The sequence below is a fragment of the Opisthocomus hoazin genome, chromosome 1, assembly GCF_030867145.1.
Source record: "Opisthocomus hoazin isolate bOpiHoa1 chromosome 1, bOpiHoa1.hap1, whole genome shotgun sequence".
Lineage (NCBI taxonomy): Eukaryota > Metazoa > Chordata > Aves > Opisthocomiformes > Opisthocomidae > Opisthocomus > Opisthocomus hoazin.
The window spans coordinates 114,965,318-114,993,024 of NC_134414.1; the positions used below are offsets into that span (position 1 = coordinate 114,965,318).

A 27,707-nucleotide genomic window follows, 5' to 3' on the forward strand; every position below is an offset into this window, starting at 1 on the left:
TCTGAGTTGAAGAATAAGACCAGAATTGATCATATCATATGCAAAAAATATTTTCTTGCATATTGGTCTTGTGCAAAACAGATTCCTAGATCATTGGTTTGTTTTTTTGTTCTGAGTCTAGAATACACAGTTTCATCTCTGCTCATCTGTGGCTACTCATTCTTTGGCACTGCATCACCTCCAACACTTGACTAAAGTATGTTTGCTTTGCTTCAATTACCAATTGGATGCAAAATGGAAGCTCTTATGCTTTACACAGTCTGCATTTCTAACACTGAAAGTGTTTTGTAAAGCACTTTAAAATGCTGCAATACATCCAAACCATTTTCAGCATTTGTCACTTATGCTGATATCGTACAATATGATATCATACAAATATTTACTTAATCTGATTACAGAACTAACAGTTTTATGAAAAAAATAAATCAAGGAATAATGGCTAGAGACTGCAGGATCAGTCTTACAAATTAATATTTTTCCTTCTTGTATAAGAAATTTTGACAATGAGACTCTAGCACGGGACAAAGTGCAACACTGTGATGTGTTGAAGAAATTAAATTAAAATTATTCAACTATAACCAGAGATTTTTCACTGTTTTTTAAACTGAAGTATAGTTTTCTCATGTTATGCAAGCATAAGAAATTGGAAAATGTCATTTATTATATTGCATAAAGTAGTTTATTTGGGTAGAGAAAGGAAATGGGAATACATGGGAATTTTCTTCCAGCCCTACTTCAAGCTTAGTTTCAAAAAATATGTCACTTCTGAGAACTTTCTCCATTCTGTGCCAAATTTATCTTTTTAGTATGTTATATTTCATTCCAGGATTCTAAAAATGCAGTTTTGTAAAACACAATGGAGTGGTTCATTTGATTTGTGCTTGAGTAACCAGAGGTAAGTCACTTTTCCTTTGTAGTGAAACTGCATTACTGCTGTGCTGTTATTGCTGTTGTCCTTATTATTTCAGCTGAGTGTTTGCCACCTGCTGAACTCTGTGATGATGGTGTAACCTGCATTAGAAGAGATTTATTTTGTGATGGAGTGTTGGACTGCCTGGATGGTTCAGATGAATCTGAAAAAAGATGTGGTAAGAATGTAAACCCCTGTAAATCACTCTTTTTAAACATACTTAAACATGTCAGCAGTTTGTAAGTAGCTTATAGGCAATAAACTGCACAGCGAAGTCCGAATCAATCCTACTAAAAATAATAACAAGGATTGTTATAATCTTTATCTGTAATGGAAACAATTGTATTTAAAATTCTCATTAATTAAGAATATGCTTAATGAATAATGAAGACATATTACAATCTTGCTATATTAATATAATAGAGAAATTAGTTCACTTTAGAAATATTAATAATACAATTAAATACAATGTAAATTATAAGATAATATTGACATTTCATATGAAGTTGTATCCCAGTAATTTCAAAGAATGTTGTTTCCAAATAAGTAAAAATTATGACCCTATTCAGATATGAAGTCACATTACCTAGTAACAGCAACCACTTAATGACATATTTGGAGTCAGAAGAGAGGTTTCTCTGTTTATTCCAGCATTAGAATGTCATCATACAAAACACTACAAAGAGCTTTTCCCAGGTTACTGTGTACACCCAGATACATTGATATTGTACATCCAGAAACTTAGACGGCGCAGGGGAGAGTGGGCAGTGGAAGCTTTTTGCAGCCAGGTCAGGTAAGTGTGACTGCTGCCACGACAGGATGGAGCCCTAGCAGGAGTTCTAACTCTGTTGGCCGCCCACCTGCATCTCACTGCACCGAGTGCAAGGGAATGGGAGTGTCTGTGTGACTGACACAAATAGTTCGAGCTGCTGGCACCACAGTGAGAGATGTAAGATGATGATGATAAAATCTGGGCAACTTGCTCCAGGTAGCCCTGCATGAGCAGAGGATTGGATCAGATGACCTCCAGGGATCCCTTCCATCCTCAACTCTTCCATGATTCTGTGAAAATCTTACAAACCTGAAACCTAATTGGTTTTTAGTGGAAAAAGTTTGTATCCTTCAGCGCTAGTGAGTTTGTTTGCCTTTATCTGACTGCCTAGTTTGCCTGAGCACCTTGTTGTGCAGAGCAGCCGCTACTCCACATAGCAGTGAACACTGAAATTGTACCAAGGAGTCTGGCTACGTTACTGCTTACCAGATTGTGTGTGCAGTGTTTTGGTGGGGAAGCACGTGTGTTAATGCTATCTGCATTGCTCTTCAGAGTTTCAGCTCTCAGTTAAAAGTCTGTAAAGTTTTCTGGCAAAGAGAACTTTGCAAATGGTTTAGGAGCAGTTGGAACAATTAACTCCCTAAGTGTTTTGTTTGGTTGGTTGTTTTCAAATACAGAATTTGGTGCTAGAGATCTGGAAAGCTTATTTCCCTTCTGCTGTGAGAACAGCCTTCTGAGCTTTTCTGAGAATAACAGTGGGGGCAGTCTGGTCTGAGCCTTCAGAAACATGTAAAATGCTGGGCTCTGGTCTAAAAACAAACAAGAAAGTAAAAGACCAATTTTTTTTTTAAAGAATGTGCAAGCCTAATTCTGAAGGCTGGTGACATGCTACCCCATCTGCCAGAAGCAGAATTTTCGTCAGATAAAAAAAGGTGAATTGCAGACGTGCTTCTTACCTGTATTCTTCTGAAAGTGGCCAACTCAGAAGAGAGACTTACAGTTAAAGATACTTTTGGCTAAAAGTAGTATTACACATCTCATCAAAATGAATGCCTTTTCATTACTATACTGAGTTTACCAGTTTTGCTCACATTTTATTAAAAATATTACAGTCAGACCTGTTATATAGCACAGAATTTAATTGATATTCATACATTGGTAGATACAGGCAAAAATAAGCTCACCTACTTGCAGTCAAAACTGTGTAGACATGACTCAACTGCGTCCTGGAGGCTACGCAGTTTAAGTAATGAATTGTACTTGACTAGAGATTTCAGCTGAGGCATAACCTCTTATGCACATGGCTTTTGGATCTGATTTGCATCTCTCCCTGGATCTCTAACAAATTTAAGTTGTGAATGCCCTGCTCCTTTGAAACTGCGGATATTATTTCTTAATTGGTGTTTTAACAGTCACCAAAGAATATGCAAAACTGAGCTGAAAATTTCAGGAATGTGCATACAAGTGAAAATAGACAGAATGTCATAAGGAAACTAGCTACAGTTACAGTCTACTTCAGGGAGCTGAATGATTTGCTCCTGTTCATCTTCACTGATGCCTGGTATTTCCAAGCAATTAATTCAGTTACCATTAGTTTAGCAGCTTCAGCTCATAACCTTACAGAAATATAATTCTGGCTGGAGGACAAATTGTTGCTCCATGACTGTTATGTCACATTTTCAGTCTTGAAATTTTCCATCCAAAAGCTCAGAGCTTTCCTAAATTTGTACATTTACGTTTCCTAGCAGACTTTGCAAAACCAGTGGAATGAGTGGCAATAGGACGTATGCATGTTTGGGATACCTGCCAATTTTTCCACTTTGATTCTTCACTTATGTCCCATCCCTAGAGTAACTTTGTACAGTCATATAAAACATAAAACAGTCTAGATTTTCAGAAGTGCTATATGAGATTTACAGACAATTCAGAATTCGTGCTTCAAGTACTCTTGCACACAATGGAGTTGCTACCCTTTAAGCAGCTTCATTTGTTTTTTCATCTTGATTATTATTCCTTCTAGCACTTCTGATTTTAGAGTATGTTAGTGTTTTTAAAATAAAGAATACTAGGATGAATTTTAATAATCTCTTCCTGCATTAGACAGAATTCAGTAAAATCTCAGATTCTCAGCAGAAATTCAGGCAAATGAATACCCTCATTTCTTTGGTTTTATTGATTAAAATTATCTTGAAAGGTTTCTTTCTGGCTCTGCAGTGCGGTACAGTAACAAAAGGCATTGCAAAAGTGCAGTTAGCAATTTCAATGAAAGGGTCTCTAGAGAAAAGTGAAAGTCTGAGCAGCATTCATTAATAACGTCTGGCATTGCTGAAAAGAAGCCATGTAGCACATAAGTATAAAAGAAACTGGAGGCTGATCCCTGGACGTGTTTCTCACTGCAAGCTCTCTTTGCAGTTGTTACATGTCTAGGCTAACATTTTGTGATTACCTGCCTCGCAGAACCACTACAGTACTGAGAGAGATGTTACTCATATGTAAGCCAGGACATAAGGTACCGCCATTGGCAGAGAAAAATCCTGCCAAGTGAAGTATGTGGGTTTGATCTGACCAGTTTGGGGAGCTTCTCCGTGCCATTCAAGGATAACAAGATTAAGCCCTCCTCATGTGCCTCGTGTGCAACAGAAGTAGATAGAAATAGACAGCAAGATGCATGTTTGGGAAGCAGTGAAAGTGGTTTCTGCAAAAGATGTCTCCTGTCTCACTCGGAGAACAAATGAGGCTTTTCTGAGGGCTCCAGGAGGAGGCAGAAATGTAATGATTTCTGTGACCCTGCCGCCTTTGACCACAGCTGCCTCCTCCTGCAACAAGGAAGTTCTGGGAGGCTTTTCAGGGAAATAGGACCAGCCCCAGCTATCTTCCTGCTCGTTCCTGAGATACTAAGCTCTGACTATTGCTGGGCTGTGGGTAAGCAGCCAGAGGGCTTTAGACTGAATCTTTCTGTCCTGTTGCAAGTTACTCACTGTCTCTTGAGAGATAAGAAGAAACATGTAAAATGGAAACAAGAACAGAAATGAATAGTTGACAAGAGCAAACTCTAGTCAATTTTATTGGAACACTATGCTGTATTTCTTTTTATTACTCCCAGTGCTATAAACTCCTTTTTAGATCAGTATGTGTCTTGCTAACCACTGGTTAACAGTATCACTTTTTGACACTTCATTAATAGCGAGCTGGGCACTTTGCTTCTTCTCACACTGATTTTATTCTTCTCAATGGGAAATGGTTTTAAATATTAGCCCATTGGTAATGACAGGAAACACATAAATTAAAATGCACAGAAAAAGGACCAATACTTAGCTCTAAAGCTGTAGCCTATTCTGATAAAAAGATTATATAGAATAGCAATTATCTCAAAGGCCATGAAGAATGCAAAAGGGAATAGATTTCTACTCCAGCTAATGCATTAGACATATCATCGTTAATGAAGTTCATTCTGCACAGTCTTTGCTAACAGTGCATTCCTGAGCCTGACTGAAACTGGTGGGCTCATTGAGAGGGCTTTAAACTAGGTTTGAAAGGGGAAGGGGATATTGCCCAGCTCACTAGGGATGAGCCTAGGCTTGGACTGCCAAGGCCAGGGGTGAGATTGACAGCCCAGCTCAAGTGTGTTTACACCAATGCACGTAGCATGGGCAATAAACAGGAGGAGCTGGAAGCCATTATACAGCAGGACGGCTACGACTTGGTCGCCATCACAGAAACGTGGTGGGACAACTCGCATGACTGGCATGCTGTCATAGATGGCTACAGACTCTTTAGGAAAGACAGGCCAACAAGGAGAGGAGGGGGAGTTGCTCTATATGTGAGGGAGCAACTGGAATGCATTGAGCTTGGCCTGGGGGCAAATGAGGAACGAGTTGAAAGCTTGTGGGTTAGAATTAAAGGACAGGCTCACACGGGTGACATTACGGTGGGTGTATACTACAGGCCACCTGACCAGGAGGAGGAGGTTGATGAGGCCTTCTACAGACAGCTGCAAGCAGCCTCACAGTCACAGGCCCTGGTTCTCATGGGGGACTTCAACCACCCTGACATCAGCTGGGAAGACCATACAGCTAGGCAGGCGCAATCCAGGAGGTTCCTACAGAGCATCGATGATAACTTTCTGATGCAAGTGGTGGAGGAACCAACAAGGAAAGGTGCGCTGCTGGACCTCGTGTTAACAAACAAGGAGGGACTGGTGGAGGATGTGAAGGTTGGAGGTGGACTCGGCTGCAGTGACCATGAAATGGTGGAGTTCAGGATCCTGCATGGAGGAAGCAGGGCGATAAGCAGGATCAAAACCCTGGACCTCAGGAGGGCTGACTTTGCCCTCTTCAAGGAGCTACTGGGAGGAATCCCGTGGGTCAGGGCTCTCGAAGGAAGGGGGGTCCAAGAGTGCTGGTCGCTCTTTAAACAACACTTCTTCCATGCACAGGAGCAATGCATCCCCCTGAGAAAGAAATCGAGCAAAGGAGGTAGGAGACCTCCATGGTTAAATAAGGAGCTTCTAGCGGAGATCAGGCAGAAGAGAAAGGTCCATGGAATGTGGAAAGAGGGACAGGTCAGTTGGGAAGAGTACAGAAAAGTGGTGAGAGCATGCAGGGATGCGACGAGGAAGGCCAAGGCTCACCTGGAATTGAAGCTGGCAAGGGATGTCAAAAACAACAAGAAGGGCTTCTTCAACTACATCAGCAGCAAAAGGAAGGCTAGGGACAATGTGGGGCCGCTGCTGAATGAGGCGGGTGTCCTGGTGACGGAGGATGCGGAGAAGGCAGAGCTACTGAATGCCTTCTTTGCTTCAGTCTTCAGTGCTAAGACTGGCCCTCAGGAATCCCAAGCCCCGGAGGTAAAAGAAGCCTACAAAGAGGACGACTTTCCCTTGGTTGAGGAGGACTGTGTGAGGGATCGCTTAAGCGATCTGTATGTCCACAAATCCATGGGCCCCGATGGAATGCACCCACGAGTGCTGAGGGAGCTGGCGGATGTCATTGCTGAGCCACTCTCCATCATCTTTGAGAGGTCCTGGAGGACAGGAGAGGTGCCCGAGGACTGGAGAAAGGCCAATGTCACTCCAATCTTCAAAAAGGGCAAGAAGGAGGACCCAGGGAACTACAGGCCAGTCAGCCTCACCTCCATCCTGGGAAAGGTGATGGAGCAGCTTATCCTGGAGGCCATCATGAAGCAAGTGGAAGAAAAGAAGGTTATCAGGAGTAGTCAGCATGGATTCACCAAGGGGAAATCATGCCTGACCAATCTAATAGCTTTCTACGATGACATGACTGGCTGGGTAGACGAAGGGAGAGCCGTGGATGTTGTCTACCTTGACTTCAGCAAGGCTTTCGACACAGTCTCCCATGATATCCTCCTAGGGAAGCTGAGGAAGTGTGGGCTGGATGAGTGGTCGGTGAAGTGGATAGAGAACTGGCTGAATGGCAGAACTCAGAGGGTTGTCATCAGCGGCGCTGAGTCTAGTTGGAGGCTGGTGACAAGTGGTGTCCCCCAGGGGTCAGTACTGGGCCCAGTCTTCTTTAACTTCTTCATCAACGACCTGGATGAAGAGTTAGAATGTACCCTCAGCAAGTTTGCTGACGACACCAAACTGGGAGGTGTGGTAGATACACCAGAAGGCTGTGCTGCCATTCAGCGTGACCTGGATAGGCTGGAAAGCTGGGCAGAGAGGAACCTGATGAGGTTCAACAAGGGCAAGTGCAGGGTCCTGCACCTGGGGAGGAACAACCTCATGCACCAGTACAGGCTTGGGGTGGACCTGCTGGAGAGCAGCTCTGCGGAGAGGGACCTGGGTGTCCTGGTGGACAACAGGTTAACCATGAGCCAGCAGTGTGCCCTGGCTGCCAAGAAAGCCAATGGGATCCTGAGGTGCATCAAGAAGAGTGTGGCTAGCAGGAGGAGGGAGGTTCTCCTTCCCCTCTACACTGCCCTGGTGAGGCCTCATCTGGAGTACTGTGTCCAGTTCTGGGCTCCCCAGTTCAAGAAAGATGAGGAGCTACTGGAGAGAGTCCAGCGGAGGGCTACAAGGATGGTGAGGGGACTGGAGCATCTCCACTACGAGGAGAGGTTGAGGGAACTGGGCTTGTTCAGCCTGAAGAAGAGAAGGCTGCGAGGGGACCTTATAAATGCCTACAAATATCTGAAGGGTGAGTGTCAGGAGGATGGGGCCAAGCTCTTTTCAGTGGTGCCCAGTGACAGGACAAGGGGCAATGGGCACAAACTGAGGCACAGGAAGTTCCGTCTGAACATGAGGAGGAACTTCTTCCCTCTGAGGGTGACAGAGCACTGGAACAGGATGCCCAGGGAGGTTGTGGAGTCTCCTTCTCTGGAGATATTCAAGACCCGCCTGGACGGGGTCCTGTGCGGCCTGCTGTAGGTGACCCTGCTTTGGCAGGGGGGTTGGACTAGATGACCCACAGAGGTCCCTTCCAACCCCTACTATTCTGTGATTCTGTGATTCTGTGAAACAAAGCTCAATTTTTATGTTGTGCTTGCTTCAGTGGTAGTCAGAAAGAATTTTACACAGGAAATGAGCAGACAAGGAGTCCCGATGGATCATTTTATATATAATTTCCCGGAGGAGGACTACAGTCAATAAAATTTCCATTTAATTTTCAGTATGATTGATTATTCATAATTTGGATAGTCATAATAGGTATGGTTTCATTTCTGATGTTAATGAGAAGCTCTACCTATTTTCTGATTTTCTGCCTCAAATTGATGAACTTCTCCTTACCTCTCCAGATAACCATGTATGGTACTGGTTTTATCTTTATTTGAAAATGCTATGATGCTTTCTAAAAAACTGAAGAAAAAACATCATCAGACAGATTCCTAACATAATGTTTAAGAGATGCAGCAAAAGCTTCAACAATGCTTCAGTGTCTGCTGAAATAAAATAACCCTACATGAATTAGCATTTCCAATCTTGCTGAGGCCTAAAAATACTTTTTTTAAAAAAAAAATAACTGATTTTTAAACTGAAGAACATGCATAGAATGGAATAACAGCATCAAGGAAACAGAACTAATAAAAGATTTTTGAAAAAATGTAGGTTGATGGATGAATTCGATAGCTGGCAGGAAACTTGGTATATCCACTTACCTCTTTGAGCGCTTTGTAATACATAAGGCAAGGAACTAGGAAGATCATAGAAGCAGAGATAGCAATAGTCAACCATATCACTTGTTGGTTTTATTCACATGACATCAAACTGATTCTGGTAGTGCAAGCAGTGTTTCCTGATTTAAAGTAGCTGCAGATAAGAAACATGAAGGCAAGATCTTGTTTCCTTACACATGTATAAACTAAACTGAAAGAATTGTATCAGTTAAATCCAGCTGTTGGATTAGAGTTGTTTGGATTGGTTTGGACTAGCTTGGATTAGTTGGATTGTCTCTAATTTAAAAGTGAATTATCTGTACTGCTTTTCTTCTCATACAGTACTTTGAGATCAAATAGTCATAGGAATTAGAAGTGGGAGTAAGTTGGTAGTCTGTTTTACTTTGTCTTCCCATTGCTGCTTACAAAGCATTTCCAAGGTAATCCATGTAAACCAATATCTAAAGTCGCCTTCATTTGAGCTCTAATTCTGTTTTTCAAATGTCGTGTTGACAAATGTTCTTCATTATCTCTTTACAGCTGCAGTTTGTGATGGAAAATTTATGTTGACTGATTCTTCTGGGTTTTTTCACTCTATGAATTATCCAAAACCATATAATGCAAATATCGTTTGCCAATGGATTATACGGTAAGCCATTTCTAATAATTTTCTACCTAATATTTTTTTTTATGAGATGATATTATTTCCTGCACATCAACCTTATGCCATTTGTTTCTATTGCCAGATAGCCCAGCATGGAAAATGCGTAACAGCATTTTCTCCTTAATAATTATGTAACTTCTCTTTAAAAACTTGCATGCCTAAAACCCACAACTATGTCAAAAGTTCTCCCACTTTCAAAAATTCTTAGGTATGATTTTGAGAAATCTTGTGTATTATATGCATACACAGGAACATATTAGTAAGCTCAAAATAAACCACATAAAACAATTGCAAAATATTTGTTTAAAGTCTTACAGTAAATACTACGTAGCGGTTTTATATTATATAACTGTAACTAACAGATGGATTTTTCAAGAATTCCCTTGTCATTTACAGGTACACATTTCACCTGGGAGTTAACAGCACCTATGCTCCTAAGTCATTTAGGAACATGCTTTAAAAGTACATGAATATCATTTGACGTAATAGCACCAAATGCCTTTATAGCCCTAGGCACAAGAAATGGAATTTGTTTAATCAAGGATACATACTCACAGGGAGGGACAGCTATTTGACTTTGACACTCTAGGTTCACTTCACAGGCCAGGGACAAAAAGAGGTAGCCATGGTCTCTGATAAATCTCATCCTAAAGTACACACTTAAAATAACTTAGATGATTGCAAGTTGGAAGCTCCTAAAAACCCCTACAATTTCCTAAAAACCCCTACAATTGACTGCCAATTCAGAAGTTACTGGTTTGAAAGGCAGTAATTCTTATTATGGCTTTGTAATAACGGCTATTCTTTCATTCTGAGAAGTATTAATTTGGTAGAAGAGTTTCAAAGGAGCTTAAGTAAATGCTTTTAAAATTGGATAAGATTTGGGCTTCTCATTCCCACGGCTCCCTTGAAAGTGCTAGCCTTTGAGTTTGTTCAGGACTTTCATCTTCACCTTGACAATTCAGGAAAAAGTTATGGTTTTCCTTCTGTTTAGTACATTTGTTGCTTCTCATCTTCAGCAATGCTATTCACCAATAACTACTGGCTACACCTGGGTATAAAATACAGGTGAATTACAGGAAAAGCACAAGATTGTACCCTTCAGAATATAAGCCTGACTTGTTCCTCAGTTTACGGTATCACAGAATTTGAGCATGATAAATAATCATGTCTCAAGTGCACTACTTCCTTCTAAGCCGTTAATTTTTCTTCAAATGTCGCTATAGTTGCAAGAAGCACTGTATTAGATACATTTCTATACCAGGTATGTAGCTAGCAAAAGCTTAATTTTGGAAAGAATCATAATTGCAAATAATATAGTACATGTGATGCAGGTCTGTGTAACTACAGATAGATCACTGACAAAAACAGCCATTCCAGTTATCTACTTTAAAAAAATCTGCTAACACTGGTAGTAAAGGCCTGAAAAATCCAATGTGGTACTTAAATTTTGTCTCCCTTTTGAACAAAATTATGTCTGTGAGGGAACCACTTAGGTTTTCCAGTAATCAATGAGAGTTATTTTGTCCTATTACTTTTATCATCCCTATAAAAATGTGTTAAAAGTCACCCTGTGATACATCCAAGATTTGATTTCTCTTCTATCTTTCTTTGTCTAGAAAGATTTCCCCATTACCTTTAGGAAAAGCTTTTATATTTTCACTCCAAGTAACTCCTCCCCAGATGAGCCATATGCTCAATATTTGCCTGAAAGATTAGCTTCCTGAGAGACTACCTTTCAACTATATGTTTTACTCTTTTCAAACCAAGGATAATTTTTTCCTGTAAGAAATACATAACAAAAAAAAAAGCAAATGCAAATATTCCAAAATTTACTTCACCCTTCTGTACTAAATGATGCTGATAATCCCTAACAAATTGCTGTTGAAAAGCTGTCTTTATTGGGTCTCTCAATTCCACAAAACATCAAACAACCGTATAAGAAGCTAAGCTGGTTTTCATAGTGAGTCTTAGAATTTCAATTACCATATAAGTTTAGTGAAAAGGCAATGGGAGAACTACTCAAATACAGATTACTGAAAGAACACAACTGCAGCAAAATGAAACCCAGCATTTTTTACACTTTAGTTAAAGTGACTTTTGTTGTTAAACTTACTGGGTGATGGTTAGATTTGATTACATGTTCCTGAACAGTGGGTTTGAGATCCTCAAATCTTCATGCAAATTCTGTTTTTTTCATAAGGGACATTATTTTGAACTTTCAGGAGACAGATTTTGATATCTTGCGATTCATATTGATACCATGATAACATTCCTCTGAATTTAGAAAGTCTACCTGAGCAGTGAGATGTTATCTATTAGTAACATGCATTAGAAATTAATTGTAAATTAATGAGATGGAGAGAAAAAAAAAAAAAACCAACACCAAAAGCTATTCAGCTGAATATCACATTCTAGAGTTTAGAAGATTCAGTTCCTAAAATATTCTTAGTTCCAGTCAGTAAGGGATTACTTGTATCGTTACAAAAGGTTCATGCCCTATTTGTTTGTAATTTTACAAACCAGAAGTTAGCCAAACAGGCCTTCTTGATTAATAATCTTGATTAACGTGATTTCACATTGTTTCTGAACTTAACATCATTCAAGCACGCAATGAATTTACTACAGTCAAAGAAAGATTACTAGAACATGTCTTTCAGTTTTCTCTTGTCATCTTAGAGTGCCTCAAGGATTATCCATCAAACTGAACTTCACTTCATTTGATACACAACGGTATTCGGATAATTTAGATATTTATGAAGGTGTAGGACAAAACAAGATTTTAAGAGGTAAGGTTATATTTCAGCTAATATTACTTTTCCATTAAGAAAATTTAAGTGGTAAAATAAGCATTTTGAAGTGAAAAAATCTGCATGCATATGTTTAAATGGAAGAATGCATCTGTGTAAAATTACCCTGTTTGACAATTTATCTTGATATACATATCTACTCTTGTGAAGTGACCAGATAAATGCTTCTCTAATATATTAAGTAATCTCTACATTGTTTTAAGATCTTTTATGAACAATCTTTATAACTTGACTAGAGCCATAGTCTTGTGGGGTCCATGTTTCTTTAGAAATATGTTGTCAGAACACCCTGTAACATCATGCAGAGTAACATAAATGGAAGCATCTAAACTGAAACTGTTGGGACAAGTGCTATGATACTCCCTGTAATTCATTACAAGCCTGGTATTGCTTTCCTCAGACCTTGAAATACTGATGATACCTTATCTCTGTCTCTGTATTCTATTCCGGAAAACTGGAATTTTATCCATTTTTCACAAGACTCGGTCTATCCATCTGAATTCTGTCAGAGCTGCAATACATATAGTTGAAGATACTTACATAGAGTTAAGTCAGAAAGATATATAATTATTTATCCTTATTTTTGGAAGCAAGGAGAGAATGGGAACCAGCAATAGTAAAAGACTCATAAAATAAAGAATGAAGAAATTCTACCCTTTCAGTACTTTTTTGAATTTGACCTCCCTTTGGAATTACAAATTAGATGTGAGAGGCTGCTTCAGTAATATTCTCTGCAGCAGCATTGAACTTGCATGGTTTTGAGGACTGCTATGGAGATGACCAGTGATACCACAAAGACGTAAAGACAATGTTAAAGACTGTCCTTCGGCGTATTGCCTAAAACTTTACAGTTTGAGGGGTAGATTTCCGGGTATTGGAAATGCAAGATTAGAATGAAGAAGGCCTACAAGACATTTCCGGATTAAGACTCTCCACTTAAGTAAGTAAAAAACGTGAGAAGAAGGAAGGAAAATAATGCACATATCATTAAAAGTGCAAAAGATGATGCTCATTGTCTTTCCTTAATAATTTGGCACTGTTACAAATATATAGTGTTACAAGCAGGTAAATAGCTCCTTCTCAGAAAAGCAAAGTCTATCTGTGCAAAACCAGGCAAGGACTTCAGAAAAGGAAGAGAGCAGGCAAAAACATTCACAGCATCCAGCTGTAGAGCCCTCAGCACAGGAAAGACATGGACCTGTCGTAGCAGGTAAAGAGGAGGGACACAAAAATGATCCGAGGGCTGGAGCACCTCTCCTATGAGGAACGGCTGAGAGAACTGGGGCTGTTCAGCCTGAAGAAGAGAAGGCTGCAGGGAGACCTTGCAGCACCCTTCGAATACTGAAAGGGGGCCTATAAGAAAGTTGGGGACAGACTGCTTAGCAGGGCCTGTTGCGGTAGGACAAGAAGTAATGGTTTTACACTAAAAGAGGGTAGATTTAGACTGGATGTAACGAAAAAAATTTTTACCATGAGGATGGTGAAACACTGGAACGGGTTGCCCAGAGAAGCAGTGGAGGCCCCATCCCTGGAAACAGTCAAGGCAAGATTGGACAGGGCTCTGAGCAACCTGGTCTAGTTGATGATGTTCCTGCTCACTGCAGAGGGGTGGTGGACCAGATGACCTTTAAAGGTCCCTTCCAACCCAATCTATTCTATGATTCTATGATAACAGTGATGAATTTTGGGTTTCCTTTACCCTGAATATGGTCACTAGTCTAGTGTTGTTGCCTGGCACCATATCAGCTTTAGATGAAGGAGCATCTATTTTACTGCATGATGACTTTTGTCAATCCTTTCATTTCACACTTACGGAATTTATATGAGTGAATTTAATTTAGAATTTAAAGTTAAAATTTAAATACATTGTACCATAGTATCACAGAACTGCCCAGGTTGGAAGAGACTTTGAAAGATCCTCTGGTCCAGCCTTTCATGGAAAAGGGAGCCTATATGAAGTTATTTAGTACCCTGTCCAATCGCTTCTCAGAATATTGCAATCCTTCCTGTGCTATAAACCTTCACATATACATCACAAAATGAAATTCCTATGTAATTTCAGAGTTCCTTTGCTCTTTGAATATCTCTAAGTGTATGTGCTAATTATTAAACTGTGAGAGTAAGTATATATAACAAAAATATGTAATCAGTACTGTGATTCTAGAGTTTCAGAGTGGATATCTGTAAATTCTGAGAACATTTACAGCTTAATAAGCACAGATATGAAGATTATAGTGTTGAATATATGTACTATAAGAGATATTTCTCCACTAGATGGGTATGAGAGATGGGATACGCAGAATACTTATATAGCAGCCAAACAGCTAAAAGCCTTCAGGGTTTTGAAGCTGTTGTAGGCAGGAGGGAAAGTACTCTTTGAGACTCAAAAAGCTGATTCACTGTATTTTTGTGGAAGCATTGGGGGCTTTAATGCACATGGGATTATTTTCTCTCTGACTATATTATCCTTTATTTGTTCTCAGCTTCTCTATCAGGGACTAATCCTGAGACAATTTATATTTTTTCTCATGAGGCTACAGCACAGTTTACATCCGATTATTCTGAAAATTACAATGGATTTAACGCAACATACACTACATTTAATGCAAATGAACTAAACAGTAAGTGTTCTTTTTTTGTTTGTTAACCTGAAAGTTTGGTGAAACTATATTTTCAGTTTGACAAAATGGAGATGAAAAGGGAAGCAGTAATTTCTGGCCTCAGTCTACTAACTAGATACACTTTGAGAAATTTCATACTATTTTAAATATCAAATAATTGGTTTCAATAAAATTGTCCACAGGTTTACAGACTCGTATCTAGCAGTGGGGTGGTGCCTTACAAAGTTAATCCGTTTAGAGTAAAACTCTGGCTGTATCTTCCTCAGATTCCTCTCAACCAGTTTGTTCACTAACCAACACTGTTGAATCACTGGCACTAATCATTATTCTGTGATTGCCCAACAGTACCTGCCCTGCAGGTTTTCTGATGTTCTAACTCATTGCCACAAGTAGAAGCCCCAAATGGTAAAAACAACATTCAGGAAAATACCTGCTTCAGTAAACAGGCATTGGAAAAAGTCCAAATGCAGTAAGTGTGCACTGAAAATAAAAGGCAAAAATATGACTCATGCACTGGTGTTCTTCAGTAGTCAGAAAAAAATTTAGATGCAGTTTGGACAAGTGAAGTCTTCTTCGGCTGCTAAATTTTAAGCAGGATATGAATAGGGGGTGTGACTGGGAAGGGATATGGTGCAGGAAGCATCCAGAGTGCCAGTAAACATTTGTCATGTGGAAGCACTTTCTGGGGACTGACCTGCACTTCAAGGCACCATGAAAAGACACTGAGCAAAATATCATGGGAAGAAAAGTCATGAGGATGTTGCAGCAAAAGTGTATGTGAGCAAAGAAGGAGCAAAGGAGAAGGACAAGGAAATGAACATCCCTGGTGCATGGAGCACAGTACTCATCTCCTGAGCATTCAGCTCTGGTGGTGAGCCCTTTCAGCTGGAGCAATCCAGACCTTGACAAAGAAAAAAGAGCAGGGTTGGCCCTTAGTGTTAGTTATGCAAGGGGTCCTCCCTCGTTCCCCTACAACATTACTGGTGAAGGATCAAAAGAGAAGGTTGACAAATGAGTGCAAGAGCATATAGGGTCACCTTCAGTGATAGTGTTTTATTAACAAGTACAAATGACACATTTATTTGAGTAACTATGTTGCATTACATAGAAGAGGAAGGGGCTCAAGTTTTCAAACATATTTAAAAACATATTTAAAAACATATTTAAAAATTTACATTGTCACTCATTGTTATGTAATTCTGAGAAATTACTTAACATCTCTATCATTATTATTTACTAGAGGTTCTTATTCACAGATTATGAGAAGGTCAGTTGCACTTTTGAGGACGGTTTTTGTTACTGGATACAAGATTTAGATGATGATTCAGACTGGGAAAGAGTTCAGGGCCCTACTTTTCCTGTTACGAGTGGTCCTGATTTTGATCATACAATTGGTAACACTTCAGGTAAGATCAAATACAAGTTCCTTGCAGATTAAAGGAAAAGCTTGATTTAGCTTGTGTTATTCCACTGTATAATGGATTCTTCACAGTGGTATAATGGGGACTTAAGTTTTTTCTGCCATAAAAATGAGTCAGGGCTACCAGACAAAACATTTTGTGCTACGGATTGCCATCTTGTGGAAATGTACCAACACTAAAAGAAAAACTATAAAGTGATTAAAGCATGAGGTATCGTAAAGTTTCGATGCTATTACTATACCAAAGTGCCTTGTCTGAGAAAGGAACTTCTATTATGCAACAGTGTTATAGGTGGAATAACTGCATGTTTATCCTTCGGAAAAAAATAAGTATATTTACATTTTACCAAAATCACTTCTATTTCATCCATATCTACTGATAACATCCTCATGGTTGTCACAGGGTAATTTTAATTTAACATAAAGTTGACCTGCTGGGTACATAAGGCACCTGTGTCCCCAGTTAGAATCACAGACCAAACACAGTAATTCTCGGCACGTGTGCCAAGCACACAAACACTCCAGCAACTGCTGTAGCAAAACAACTTAACTAGAAGAGTGATTATGTCAAATGTAGGTTTTAATTAAAGAGACAATACTGATGGGAATCAGATTTTGAATGTGTATCACGAATGCTTATCCCAGAGTTAGACTCCAAAAGTGGTTTTCTGCTTCAACAGGAAAACCAATCAATCTCTTTCTCAGCAGCTGATTTGTCAGTCCAGCTAAAATTAGTTAACATAATTTGGCTTTTGCTGATGCTATATGTATTCTGTGCAAGACTTATACAGAACTTATTCAGTGACAAATAACTGCAAAAATTTCAAACTATTCTGGTTACTCCTAGGAAAAGAAAATTATTATTATTAGCATGTTATTGGACAGAAATTATTCAGCTCTCTCTGAGTAAATGCATATTTTCTAAAAAAATCTTCAGAACACTGTTTTATTTTCCCACTCGACTCCTAGAATACAAATCAACTGAAAGAATGTAAAATTAGCTTAATAAAATAATTGAGAATGATTTCTAGCATCTTGAAAATGCTAATTTATTTTAGGTGCTCTCTGTTTCACTGTGTTTGATCTAAGCTGACATATATAATATTGCTACATGTAATTTGCTATTATATTGCATATTCAAATTTCTACAACCTGCATTTGAAGTAAACGTGAGCTGCAGCATTAACATCTAGCTATTACATACATTCAGTGAGACAGTGTATTTTTGTTTTGCTGCTCTTGAAAAGCAAAGGACTTCATACATAGCAACAATTGATTCGGAATGCTCAGAGAATTAATGAAACAAAGACAGTGAACTGTCACTATGACTATATGAAGACCTTTCCTGAAGAACAATGTTATGCTCATTTTCTTAAAGCTAGACACTATGTAAAATTTAATGCATGCTTTCTAAGTCAACACAGCAAATGAAAGGCCTGATTCAGATTTCAGACTAATTTTCAGGTACTTTAAACTCCCACATGAAAAAGCTACTTAATATACAATTATAAATAACAGAATATAGTATAAATAACTTAAATTGTATTTATATTCATTTGTAGATTATATTAATATTATATCTGCATATATATATTAGAAGGAAAGAAAGAGGCAGGCAGGCAGGCAGAAAGAAAGGAAGGAAGGAAGGAAGGAAGGAAGGAAGGAAGGAAGGAAGGAAGGAAGGAAGGAAGGAAGGAAGGAAGGAAGGAAGGAAGGAAGGAAGGAAGGAAGGAAGGGAGGAAGGAGGAAGGGAGGAAGGAAGGAGAAGGAGAAGAGGAGAAGGAAAGAGAGAAAGGAGAAAGAGAGAAAGAGAGAAGAGAGAGAGAAAGAGAGAAAGAGAGAAGAAGAGAGAAAGAGAGAGAAAAGAATAAGAGAAAGAAAGATAAAAAGAAGAGAAGAAAGAGAGAAAGAGAGAAAGAAAGAAGAGAAGAGAGAAGAAAGAAAGAAAGAGAAGAAAGAAAGAAAGAAAGAAAGAAAGAAAGAAAGAAAGAAAGAAAGAAAGAAAGAAAGAAAGAAAGAAAGAAAGAAAGAAAGAAAGAAAGAAAAGAAAGAAAGAAAAGAAAAGAAAGAAAGAAAAAGATTATTAGCCATTATTTCAATAAAACAATAAATTGATTTTAGGATTTTTAACTGTCTAATTTTGCTTTTCTTATGACAAATAGCAACACTTCTGTAGCCTGGCCTCACATTATATTTCCATATGGCAGCAAGAAGTTCATATTCCCAGCTGCAAGGAATGAACTCTAAAAGCTAAAAACCCTATTTCCGCAAATAATGTATTTTTCTTGTTTATAATGCTTCCCTTTGCTATAAAATATTCATGTAGTCATTGTCTCACCCCCCTCAACACAAAACCCATATTTCCCATTATTATGTGGATAAAAAATGTAAAAATGTCAGCAAATTCTTCTGCAGAATCACAAGCAATATCAAACAGGAAGACATTTTTATAAACTAAGTAGGAATCACTCAGGTGAATTGTTGCCTTCACTAAGTAAAAGGCAGATCTCCCACTGACTTCAAAATGGCTAGTTTTCCATTTCATATCTAGTTCTGAGGAGTGTCCAAGTAGCTTAAAAGATCATTTTAATATGTCAGTGGCTGGTGAATGCAACTGGGGATAATCATTCACATCTATTGTGTCAGAAATCTTCCAAGTCATGAAACACTATCCGTGCTTGATATTATTTTTAACATAAAGCATCTCATTTAAAAAAAAATAAATCAGTAATTCTGTACTGACTAAAATGTGTTCATTATCTTGCAGGATTTTATATTTCAACACCCATAGGACTTGGATTCATAGAAGAGAGAGTCCGGATTCTGAGTTTGCCTTTGCTTTCTTCAGATCCTTCTTGCCTAAGCTTTTGGTATTGTTACATAATTCCTAAACATATACCTTGTTTAAGAATAAAATAAAATATCTTTCTTTCATATACAGTATTGCTCCAAGTCAGTGTGCCAGCAATACAGGCCTGCTTCTTTTAGGATTTCCATGATCAGTCTCAACTGCAGGCCTGAAAATTTGATTCCTTTATAGGTTTCAGTCTTGCAGTTACATTTAGTGTATTTTCTTTTTCACCCTGCATCAAATATTTACCTCTATACAGAAATTATATTAAGAACCACTGAAATGTTTTTTCTCTTGAAGCTTAACTAAGCCTCCATAGAAAATATAGTAAAGTACCAAGTAAATCTTCCAGGTGTTATCTAAATATAAGATTCATTTTACTTTCATGCTTACTGCAAATTAGTCCCAATTCTATAAAACAATTTATAAAATAAAAAGCCTGATATTTTTTCGTGAAATTTCACTTTGTTCTAACACCACCAAAATTGTTCTTCCGTTCCTAGGTATTTCATGTACGGTACTAATGTTTACCTTTTAAGAGTTAGCACAAGTAATGAGCATGGTTTGGAAAAGATTATTTTCCAGAGACAAGGAAACTACGGAAACATGTGGAATTATGGACAAGTAACTTTAAATGAAACATCTGATTTTAAGGTTTGTTAAACCACTAGGGTTTTTTAAAATTTGTTTTACCTAAACTTATATCAAAATTTTATGCCAAATGAACTAAATGATCCACAGCTCCAAAAAGAATATCTAGTGCTATTTGCTAATGTGTGCCATCAAATAAATGTTAGAATGCAGAAGATTGGAGTCCCCACTTCAATTGTCATCGCCCTCCTTCCCTACTCTGGAATTTAAGGTATTATTATTGTAGAAAACAGAACACCTTGAAACTGTCATGGGACAATCAATGTTATCACAAAAGAGAGCTTTCCACAAAGCAAGACTGTTCAAAGCCTATCAAAATCTGATGTGGAGTTTAAAATCTTGACAGTGAGTGTGATATGAAGCACATAGCCATGAGAAGACTTATATTAAATAACTTCAGATTCTGAAGCAGTATTTTCACTAACTAATTAGAGAATAATTCACTGAAAGTGTGTTCCAGACAGAAATGTATTTGGTGCCACATGGTTAACAACCGACCTGACTTATCTGTAAACAAAAGGAGGAGACCTATGCTAGACAATTCCTTCATTAACTCTTTATTGAAAACAATTTCTTTCTACAGGTATTTGGGATGGCTTGTCCTGCTATAGTAGTTTTGACTGATGCAAAAGCACTGCCAGGAAGATACATTTACCATCTGAGGAAGTAAATGCATCTGTGATCTGGCTGCATGAGATTTCCAGCAAATGCATGTTTTATGACCCCAAGAAGAGTGCTATACCTAGCTGTATTTCACCAGCACAGATTCCTTGGTAGCAGGATTACTTTAAATACATGGATGTTAAAGCACAATAATAAACAAATGAGATTAATTTCAATTTTTCATGGATAAATACCATTAGATCCAGAGTTTAGACTGATGAGATGAGTGATACAGAATTTATTTTTCAAAAATTACATGTATTTATATATAAAAAGTAAAGTTATTTAATAGTTTTAAATCATGTTTATAATTTATATGAAAAAATTCCTGCATTCCTTAGAATGATCCATTCAATTTGCATAGCACTGCTTCGTTTTGCAAGGAATCCTGTCTCATCCCTGATGCCCTCCTCTGAGTGTGGCACCTGTGTAGATTACAGTGGAAATAAAAACATTAAAGAAAGAAGACAGAATGATTTAGCTGAAAAATGCTTAATTAAATTACAAAATTCTAATTTTTTTCATGAATTTCAGGTTATTTTTGATGCCTTTAAAAGGAGTGGTCCCAGTGATATAGCCTTGGATGACATTGGCCTGACAAACGGAAAGTGTAATGAAAGTATTTATGTAGAGCCAACTGTGATTCCAGCTGCCACTACTGCCCCTTCAGTTCCCAGTAAGTAAACACTGAATTACAGTTGACTGCCTGATTGCCTTTTCCTATTACTGTATTTGTGTATGAGTGATTCAGAATTTTCAGCCTTCAGTTTTATAAAAATCTCTTCAGCATTATAAAACTATCTTCAGAATAAAAAACTAGGGATCAAGTTCCCTGCCCATGGCTCCACTGATATCAACAGAACTGGTAGATTCACAGGTTAAACTATCAGTACGGTATCTTCCAAAACTTGAAGAATGGAGGATAATGAAAGAAATCAGAATCTGTCTCCAAAAGCTTTAATTAGTAAAGCTTCCAGGAAGCCACTGAAGGTGAAGGAAGAAGAAAGAGAAGGAAGATTATAACTTCTATATTTGAAATTACAAGCAATGTAGCAGGCGACTAAAAGAATGAGCAAAGTCACATGATAATATCACTAGAGGTCTCAATAGTAAAAATTCACCAAGCTGAGAACATACAGATGCTGAAAAATACCATGTTTAAGAGAGTGAATCTATAATAATGCCAGCATGGTTTAAGAATGGAGCAGAGTCTATATGCGTGTCTAATACTCAGAACAGAGGTATTATCTGGAAAAAGGCTCGCAATGAATGAGTCCTTTTCAATAGGCATTTGGTTGTATTGTTATTCCTTCTATATCTGATTACATTAAAAATGAAAAATAAAGCAATGTTTATTTTGAAGAAAAATTAAATATGGAAGCAGAAAGGACAGAAGGACAGTTAGCAGATCTTGTTTCAGAGGAAATGAGTGGGGAAAAAAAACCAAAAACGGTCAAAGGACTCTTTCCACTCCCTGATCTAATGAGACATTTCAATATTTGCATAAATTACACAATGTGTCAAAACCTGATTTCTTCAATCTTGCCTTTACCAGCTCTACTCTTCGTGGTAAGGCAGAAATGATGAGTAGGTGCTTGCGCTAGTAATAGTGGATGCGGCTTTTTACCTGCTTGATAGAGCCTCATCTCATTTCATCTCACTATCTTCTTGGCACCACTTCTGAATCCCAGGTTCGATGGGAAACTGGAGGAGGGTTGGTTTGTCTGCGTATTTTTGCCACCTTCTCCAAGTCAAGTAGAAATTAATGAAACATGAAACGTCTCTACCTGTAGCGCATATGCACTTCTCCAACAGGTTGTACAGCTTAATCCAGACACATCACATTGCAGAGTCTTTTAGAGGAGAGAACAGAGATTTAAGCTTTCTCAAAATATTACAGTTTCACAGGGCTAGTTAGAATAATCTCACTGAGAAAATATTAAAAAATACCTGTAGCCATCATTATAATTCTGGAAAATGTACGTAAAACAATGAAAAAATATTGCATATGATGTTGACCAGGTCCATGCACATTCAAAGCAAAAACTGCTACAAATATGAATAAAGCTTGTGGAAAAAAATAATTAAAATATCTGATAAGGCTTTGTAAATTATTGTGAAAGAGACATGATCTTTATGCAAAAAACAAGGTTTCTACAGAAGACCTATTGAGAGATGGCTTAAAATCATTAAAACAAACGAAGTATTGTTCCAGGACTGCTTCCTTTCAGATTTACTGTCACTTACAAAGCACAGGTAGTTGCTCTCTCGACAACACATAGTAAATAAAAATGGTTTAAAATTAAAATAATAGAAAAAGGCTGTTTGCACTGTATACATGTTGGAGCACAGTCTACTCATATTGTCATTCTATCAAATCTATCACCTCTAAAACTACTGCATCAGGACAGGTAAGAAAACAAAATCTTCTAAATACAAGAATGAAATTCAGTTTTGGAGCTCCATCCTGAGACACGGGGAGGTGAAGTTCAACTTAGTAGGCATGGTGGTGATGGGTTGATGGTTGGACTTGATGATCTTAGAGGTCTTTTCCAACCTTAATGATTCAATGATTCGATGATTCTGTAAGATGTCTCTCTCAGCAAAATTAAATTATAATAACACTAGTAATTTTAGTCATAATTTCCCTAAGTGAGTTTTGGAATCTGATTGCAGTTTTCACTGAAGTAATACTGTGGAGAGGTGCTGACGTCTGCCACCTCCAGCCATCTTTCAGGTTATGTGGGTAAACACACCTTACAAGTTGCATCAGTCTAATGATTAGTGGTAGAACAGCCCTGTGGTAAATAGTAGCTGACTGCTGCTGTCAAAACACCAAAGAAATGTAATTCAGATTATAGATCTCTACCCAAAATATGGTGATAAAGTTTGAATATTCAAAAAATGGAAGCGACCAAGTGGCGTACAGCTCCTCATGAAAAAGATTAGAGAGGACCCATACTGAACTTCAATACAATACAAAAGCACAGTCTAAGCTGTCGCTGGGGAAAAACTAATTTGTTTGCATAACTTTGTTGAGGCATGCTATGTATACGCTATCTGTAACCTGCTGAAAAAAAGTCAATGTTATCAATCATCTTCAAAGAAGTATGAAATTACTTTGATGGATGTGGTGCAAACTTCCTAACACTAAAGGTTTCACTACAAATGTCATGTCTATAAACATGAGATGAAAGAATTTGAGCTGAGCCAATGTCTTTTGTTAGACTTAAAGCTTCAGTAAGAGGCACTGGTTTCATTCACAGTGCCACAAAAGCTCACTGAAAAGTCAAAAAAATTTTTGGTGGTGGGGTAGGGAAGCTGGATTTGCTTTTGCCTTTTGCACAAGACTGTCAGCTTACATTTTCATCTAACATAAACATTGCCTTCATCTTCGTATTTATTTATAACCTGTCTTTTAACACAAACAACAGTGTGGAAATTACAGTGCAAATTCCACACTTAAGATGTGTATATCAATATAAATTGAAGTTTTAGACAAATCACAGAGGAATTTTTTTATGAATAGGTCATATATCATTTTCTACAGTGTTGAGAAAATCGTCTGTTATGCTTAATGAAAGGCCCAAGATTATTGGTGTTGATTGTTATTTGGTTCTCTAACAAGTGACAGCTATATGAATAACTCCATCTAAATTTGTGCTTAGAGATCACAAGAAATTTTTAAAACATTTTTTTCCAGACATGAGTAAAATCTGTCGTTTCTCCATGCAAGAGAAAGAAGATCATTTCTAATGTGGCTTACGTGTAGTCAACACAAGATCAGATTTCATCATAGGTTGCCCCTACTCTGCTGTTAAGGGAGTTGGGTTTGCTCTGCTCATATCATCCGATGATACTGGCTAAGAATCATATATTCTTCATGCAGCTTTATAAAAGTTGTGTGTCTGTTTGTATACGCAGTAATGTTCCATAAAAAAAACCCCAGTGTACTTTTCATTTGTTGTTAATGGTATTTACAGGAAGTAGTCCTCATTGTGAGCCATACAGCTGAAACATTACGCACTTCTTAGTCAATGTGTGATTGTCATCAGTTCCTTTTCCTTTCAGAGAGTTCCACATTTCTTGCCAGGAGTGATTTGGTGAAATAGAAAGTTCTATAAGATGGCTGTCATGAGAAAGTTCAAATCTTTTTTGCATTTAGTGGAGCTTTCTCCCAGTGGGATTCAATGGGCAAACTCAGTAGGACTTTTAGATTATGCAGTCCCCAACCAAGTGGCTCAAGTATGCAATACTGACAGACATAATGAAATGCAAAATTTGAGCCGTAAGAGGTGGTGGGAGTGGAGTGTTAAAGATTAGCCAAAGTCTGAAATTTTAAAAAATCAATTTTAATTCAAAGAAAAAACAACAACAAAGAAAAAAAAAAAGGTAGATTTCTTCTGCCTTAACTTCTATATTCTGAAGCAGGTGGAGAGGAGCTGTTTATTTTTTAATAAAGTAATTGCAAACCACAGAAGTGGGAAAACACCAAAGTTGATTCTGATGCTACAGTTGATATGAAAATAAATCATATCTCTCAAAATGAAGTAAAGATTTAGGATAAGAAGCTGACATATTTCGGATGTAAACCACTATCTAAACTGTATTTTGAAAGAGAATATTGAATGTATAAAGTACAATTAGCTAGGTCTATGTGTGTGAGTGCATATATTTGTATATGTACATATCTATAATATTTGCTTTTAAATATTATTATTTCATTTTTATATACAAGTGCATATACATGTTTATGATAAAGACCTTTCTTATTGGAGAAATTGTTTCAAGGAAAAAGCAAATGGCTGCTTTTACCACTTACAAGGTTTAACTGTAAAAGGTTTTAGGGTCCTGATGAAATCAAAATAGCAGTATGAGGGGTTTTTTGTTATACAGTTTATTTGCTACACAGTTTATTTGCTACGTGACAAAATGGGTTTTACACTTGAGTATCTCTGCTAATGCTGCAGGAAGATCAAATTGATACTAAGCAAGGCATAAAAGCTAAGTGCATAAATAACAGGTTGTATTTGGTGGGGGCTTGCTTTCTTTGACATTTTCTAGCTTTTATATTAATCTACTAGTAAATTAAACAGTTGACTGTATCACATTCTTTTCTTTATATTTTCTGTCATGTGCACATCTTGCAGACCAATAATCACTAAATGAAGTACAGACTGTGTCCTTCTCCTAACTGTATGGGGAAGAATTCTCATAGCATCACCATGAATACAGTTGTGCACCTGGACACTAGCACTTCACAAAGAGAAATATATGAACTATAGCTGTAGATAACACTATGCATCGACTGTATGTGTCTTCAGGTCTGACTTAGACACTGTAACTAATAAGGACAGTGAATTTCTTACATATCTTGTTTCCTCAATCCTCTGTGTCCTTCCTGGAGCACTGGCTTCTCACAACTCATTGTTCAAGATTTACACCAGTGGCACCATAACTGATCACCTTACAATGATGATGTTCGCTTGAATATCCTCTTCATAAGATTACTTTCTCTAAATTATCTTTGTTAGAATGGATTTCAAAAGTAAGAAAATAGGTTAATTATGTTTTTTAAATGTTTTCTTTTTCAGCTGAGTGTGGAGGGCCATTTGAACTATGGGAGACAAACAGTACATTCAGCTCTGAAAACTTTCCAAACAATTACCCTAATCAAGCTTCTTGTAAGTAGTTCTTCTTCAAGTCTTCAGGAAAAGTTTTGCCATATAAAAGTAGAGATACTAAATCTGCTTTCCCAAATCAGATGCTGTCAAGCAAAAAAAGATCTAAGATATATACAGTGGGATCTTTTAACTGAAGTCTATATGACACTTAGCAGAAGTTAAGAAGTCATGTGCCAGTTGATTACAAAGTGATGAAGGCAAGCATAATCCTGTAGAATGGGTTCATACAGGCCAATTCCATCATGCCTCTTATGTCAAATATATTTATGTCAATGCAACAACAGACTAGGTGTTGAAAGTCCTCATTTTAGCGTTACACCTTAATGTATTTGCCAGGCTAATATCATCCTCTCTTCTGTTAAATACTTAAAACCTTTTCTAGGGGCAAAGAATGTGTGTATGCATTTTGCAAAGGAATTTCTCTTTATCGAATGTTTCTTACCATACAAGTGAAAATACATCGTTATCCCACTGATGTTACTTGATTTACATATAAACTACAGCTGGCGAAAGGGAAAATATTTCAAGGTGGTCCACTGTGTTGTTGATGGATGAAGCAAGGAAGAGAGCTTTGTCATTGCTTCTTAATGAAATTTAAATTTTTTATTATTTCACCTTTAACTGGAGAATTGTGTTGAGACGCTAATCAAAAGAGTTGTAATTTTGTGTTTCTGTCCTACTTGAGATATGGCTCTCATTTCCAGGTATTAATTTCAAAAGTTCCCAAATGAGATTCCTAATAGTGAGAAAATACTTTTCATTCCATGAACAGATTAAAAAACAGTTGTATTTTTTTACTTGCTTTACAATATTTCCATAGTATCCACACTTACATAGATTACATACAATAAAGCATAGGCTAAGCAGAAGCAAATATTTGTTCCCTGAAAAGACATCTGACTTGAAAGATAGGCTTCTATGACTGATTATAGAAATTATCTTACTGTCAAATAAGACTTAAATTACAAGACTATTTGTCACATTTTCACAGTTACAAATGAATTAGCTTTGCTGCTTTAGGGAAATTCACAGTTGTCATGAGTAGTAAAAAATGTATGTGTGTGCCATAGGAACGTAAATCCAGTTTTCAAGAGGATTTTAGAGATGAGAGTCAGTTGAATTTTGGATCTTAACAGCAGAAGTTGCTTTTAAAGATAAGACTTAGATTTCTAAGTCTCCTGGGTGATTGTTAATAGCAGAGATTTTTTTTCCCCAAAAATCCTTTAACATGAAAATGACACAGTAAATGTAACAAATGAAAAGGTGGGTTTTGTGTGTGTGTTATTATTTTCTAGGTGTGTGGTACTTAAATGCTGAAAATGGAAAAAACATTCAACTTCATTTTCAGGTTTTTGATCTGGAAAATATTTATGATGTTGTTGAAGTCAGAGATGGCAGAGGACCAAATTCCTTACTTTTAGGCAAGTAACAGGGTTGGATACTAAAATGAATGTAATCAGAGAGCTGGAGCAAACTTATGGATATAGTATTAAGGAAATTACTTCTCTCTAATTTCATTCTACATTTCTTTACATTTTTGGGTCTCAGAAA

At 37.5% G+C, this 27,707-nt stretch overlaps 1 protein-coding gene across 1 annotated transcript in view; it reads left to right on the forward strand.

Moving 5' to 3' along the window:
- Positions 1-27,707, forward strand: part of TMPRSS15 (transmembrane serine protease 15) — a 61,716-nt gene that overhangs the window by 11,987 nt on the left and 22,022 nt on the right. The window contains 10 exon segments of the mRNA XM_075412912.1: positions 969-1,088; positions 9,333-9,441; positions 12,136-12,245; positions 14,750-14,887; positions 16,144-16,293; positions 19,075-19,177; positions 19,662-19,812; positions 21,007-21,148; positions 26,067-26,156; positions 27,452-27,577. Of these exon segments, the coding sequence (XP_075269027.1) occupies positions 969-1,088; positions 9,333-9,441; positions 12,136-12,245; positions 14,750-14,887; positions 16,144-16,293; positions 19,075-19,177; positions 19,662-19,812; positions 21,007-21,148; positions 26,067-26,156; positions 27,452-27,577 (1,239 nt within the window).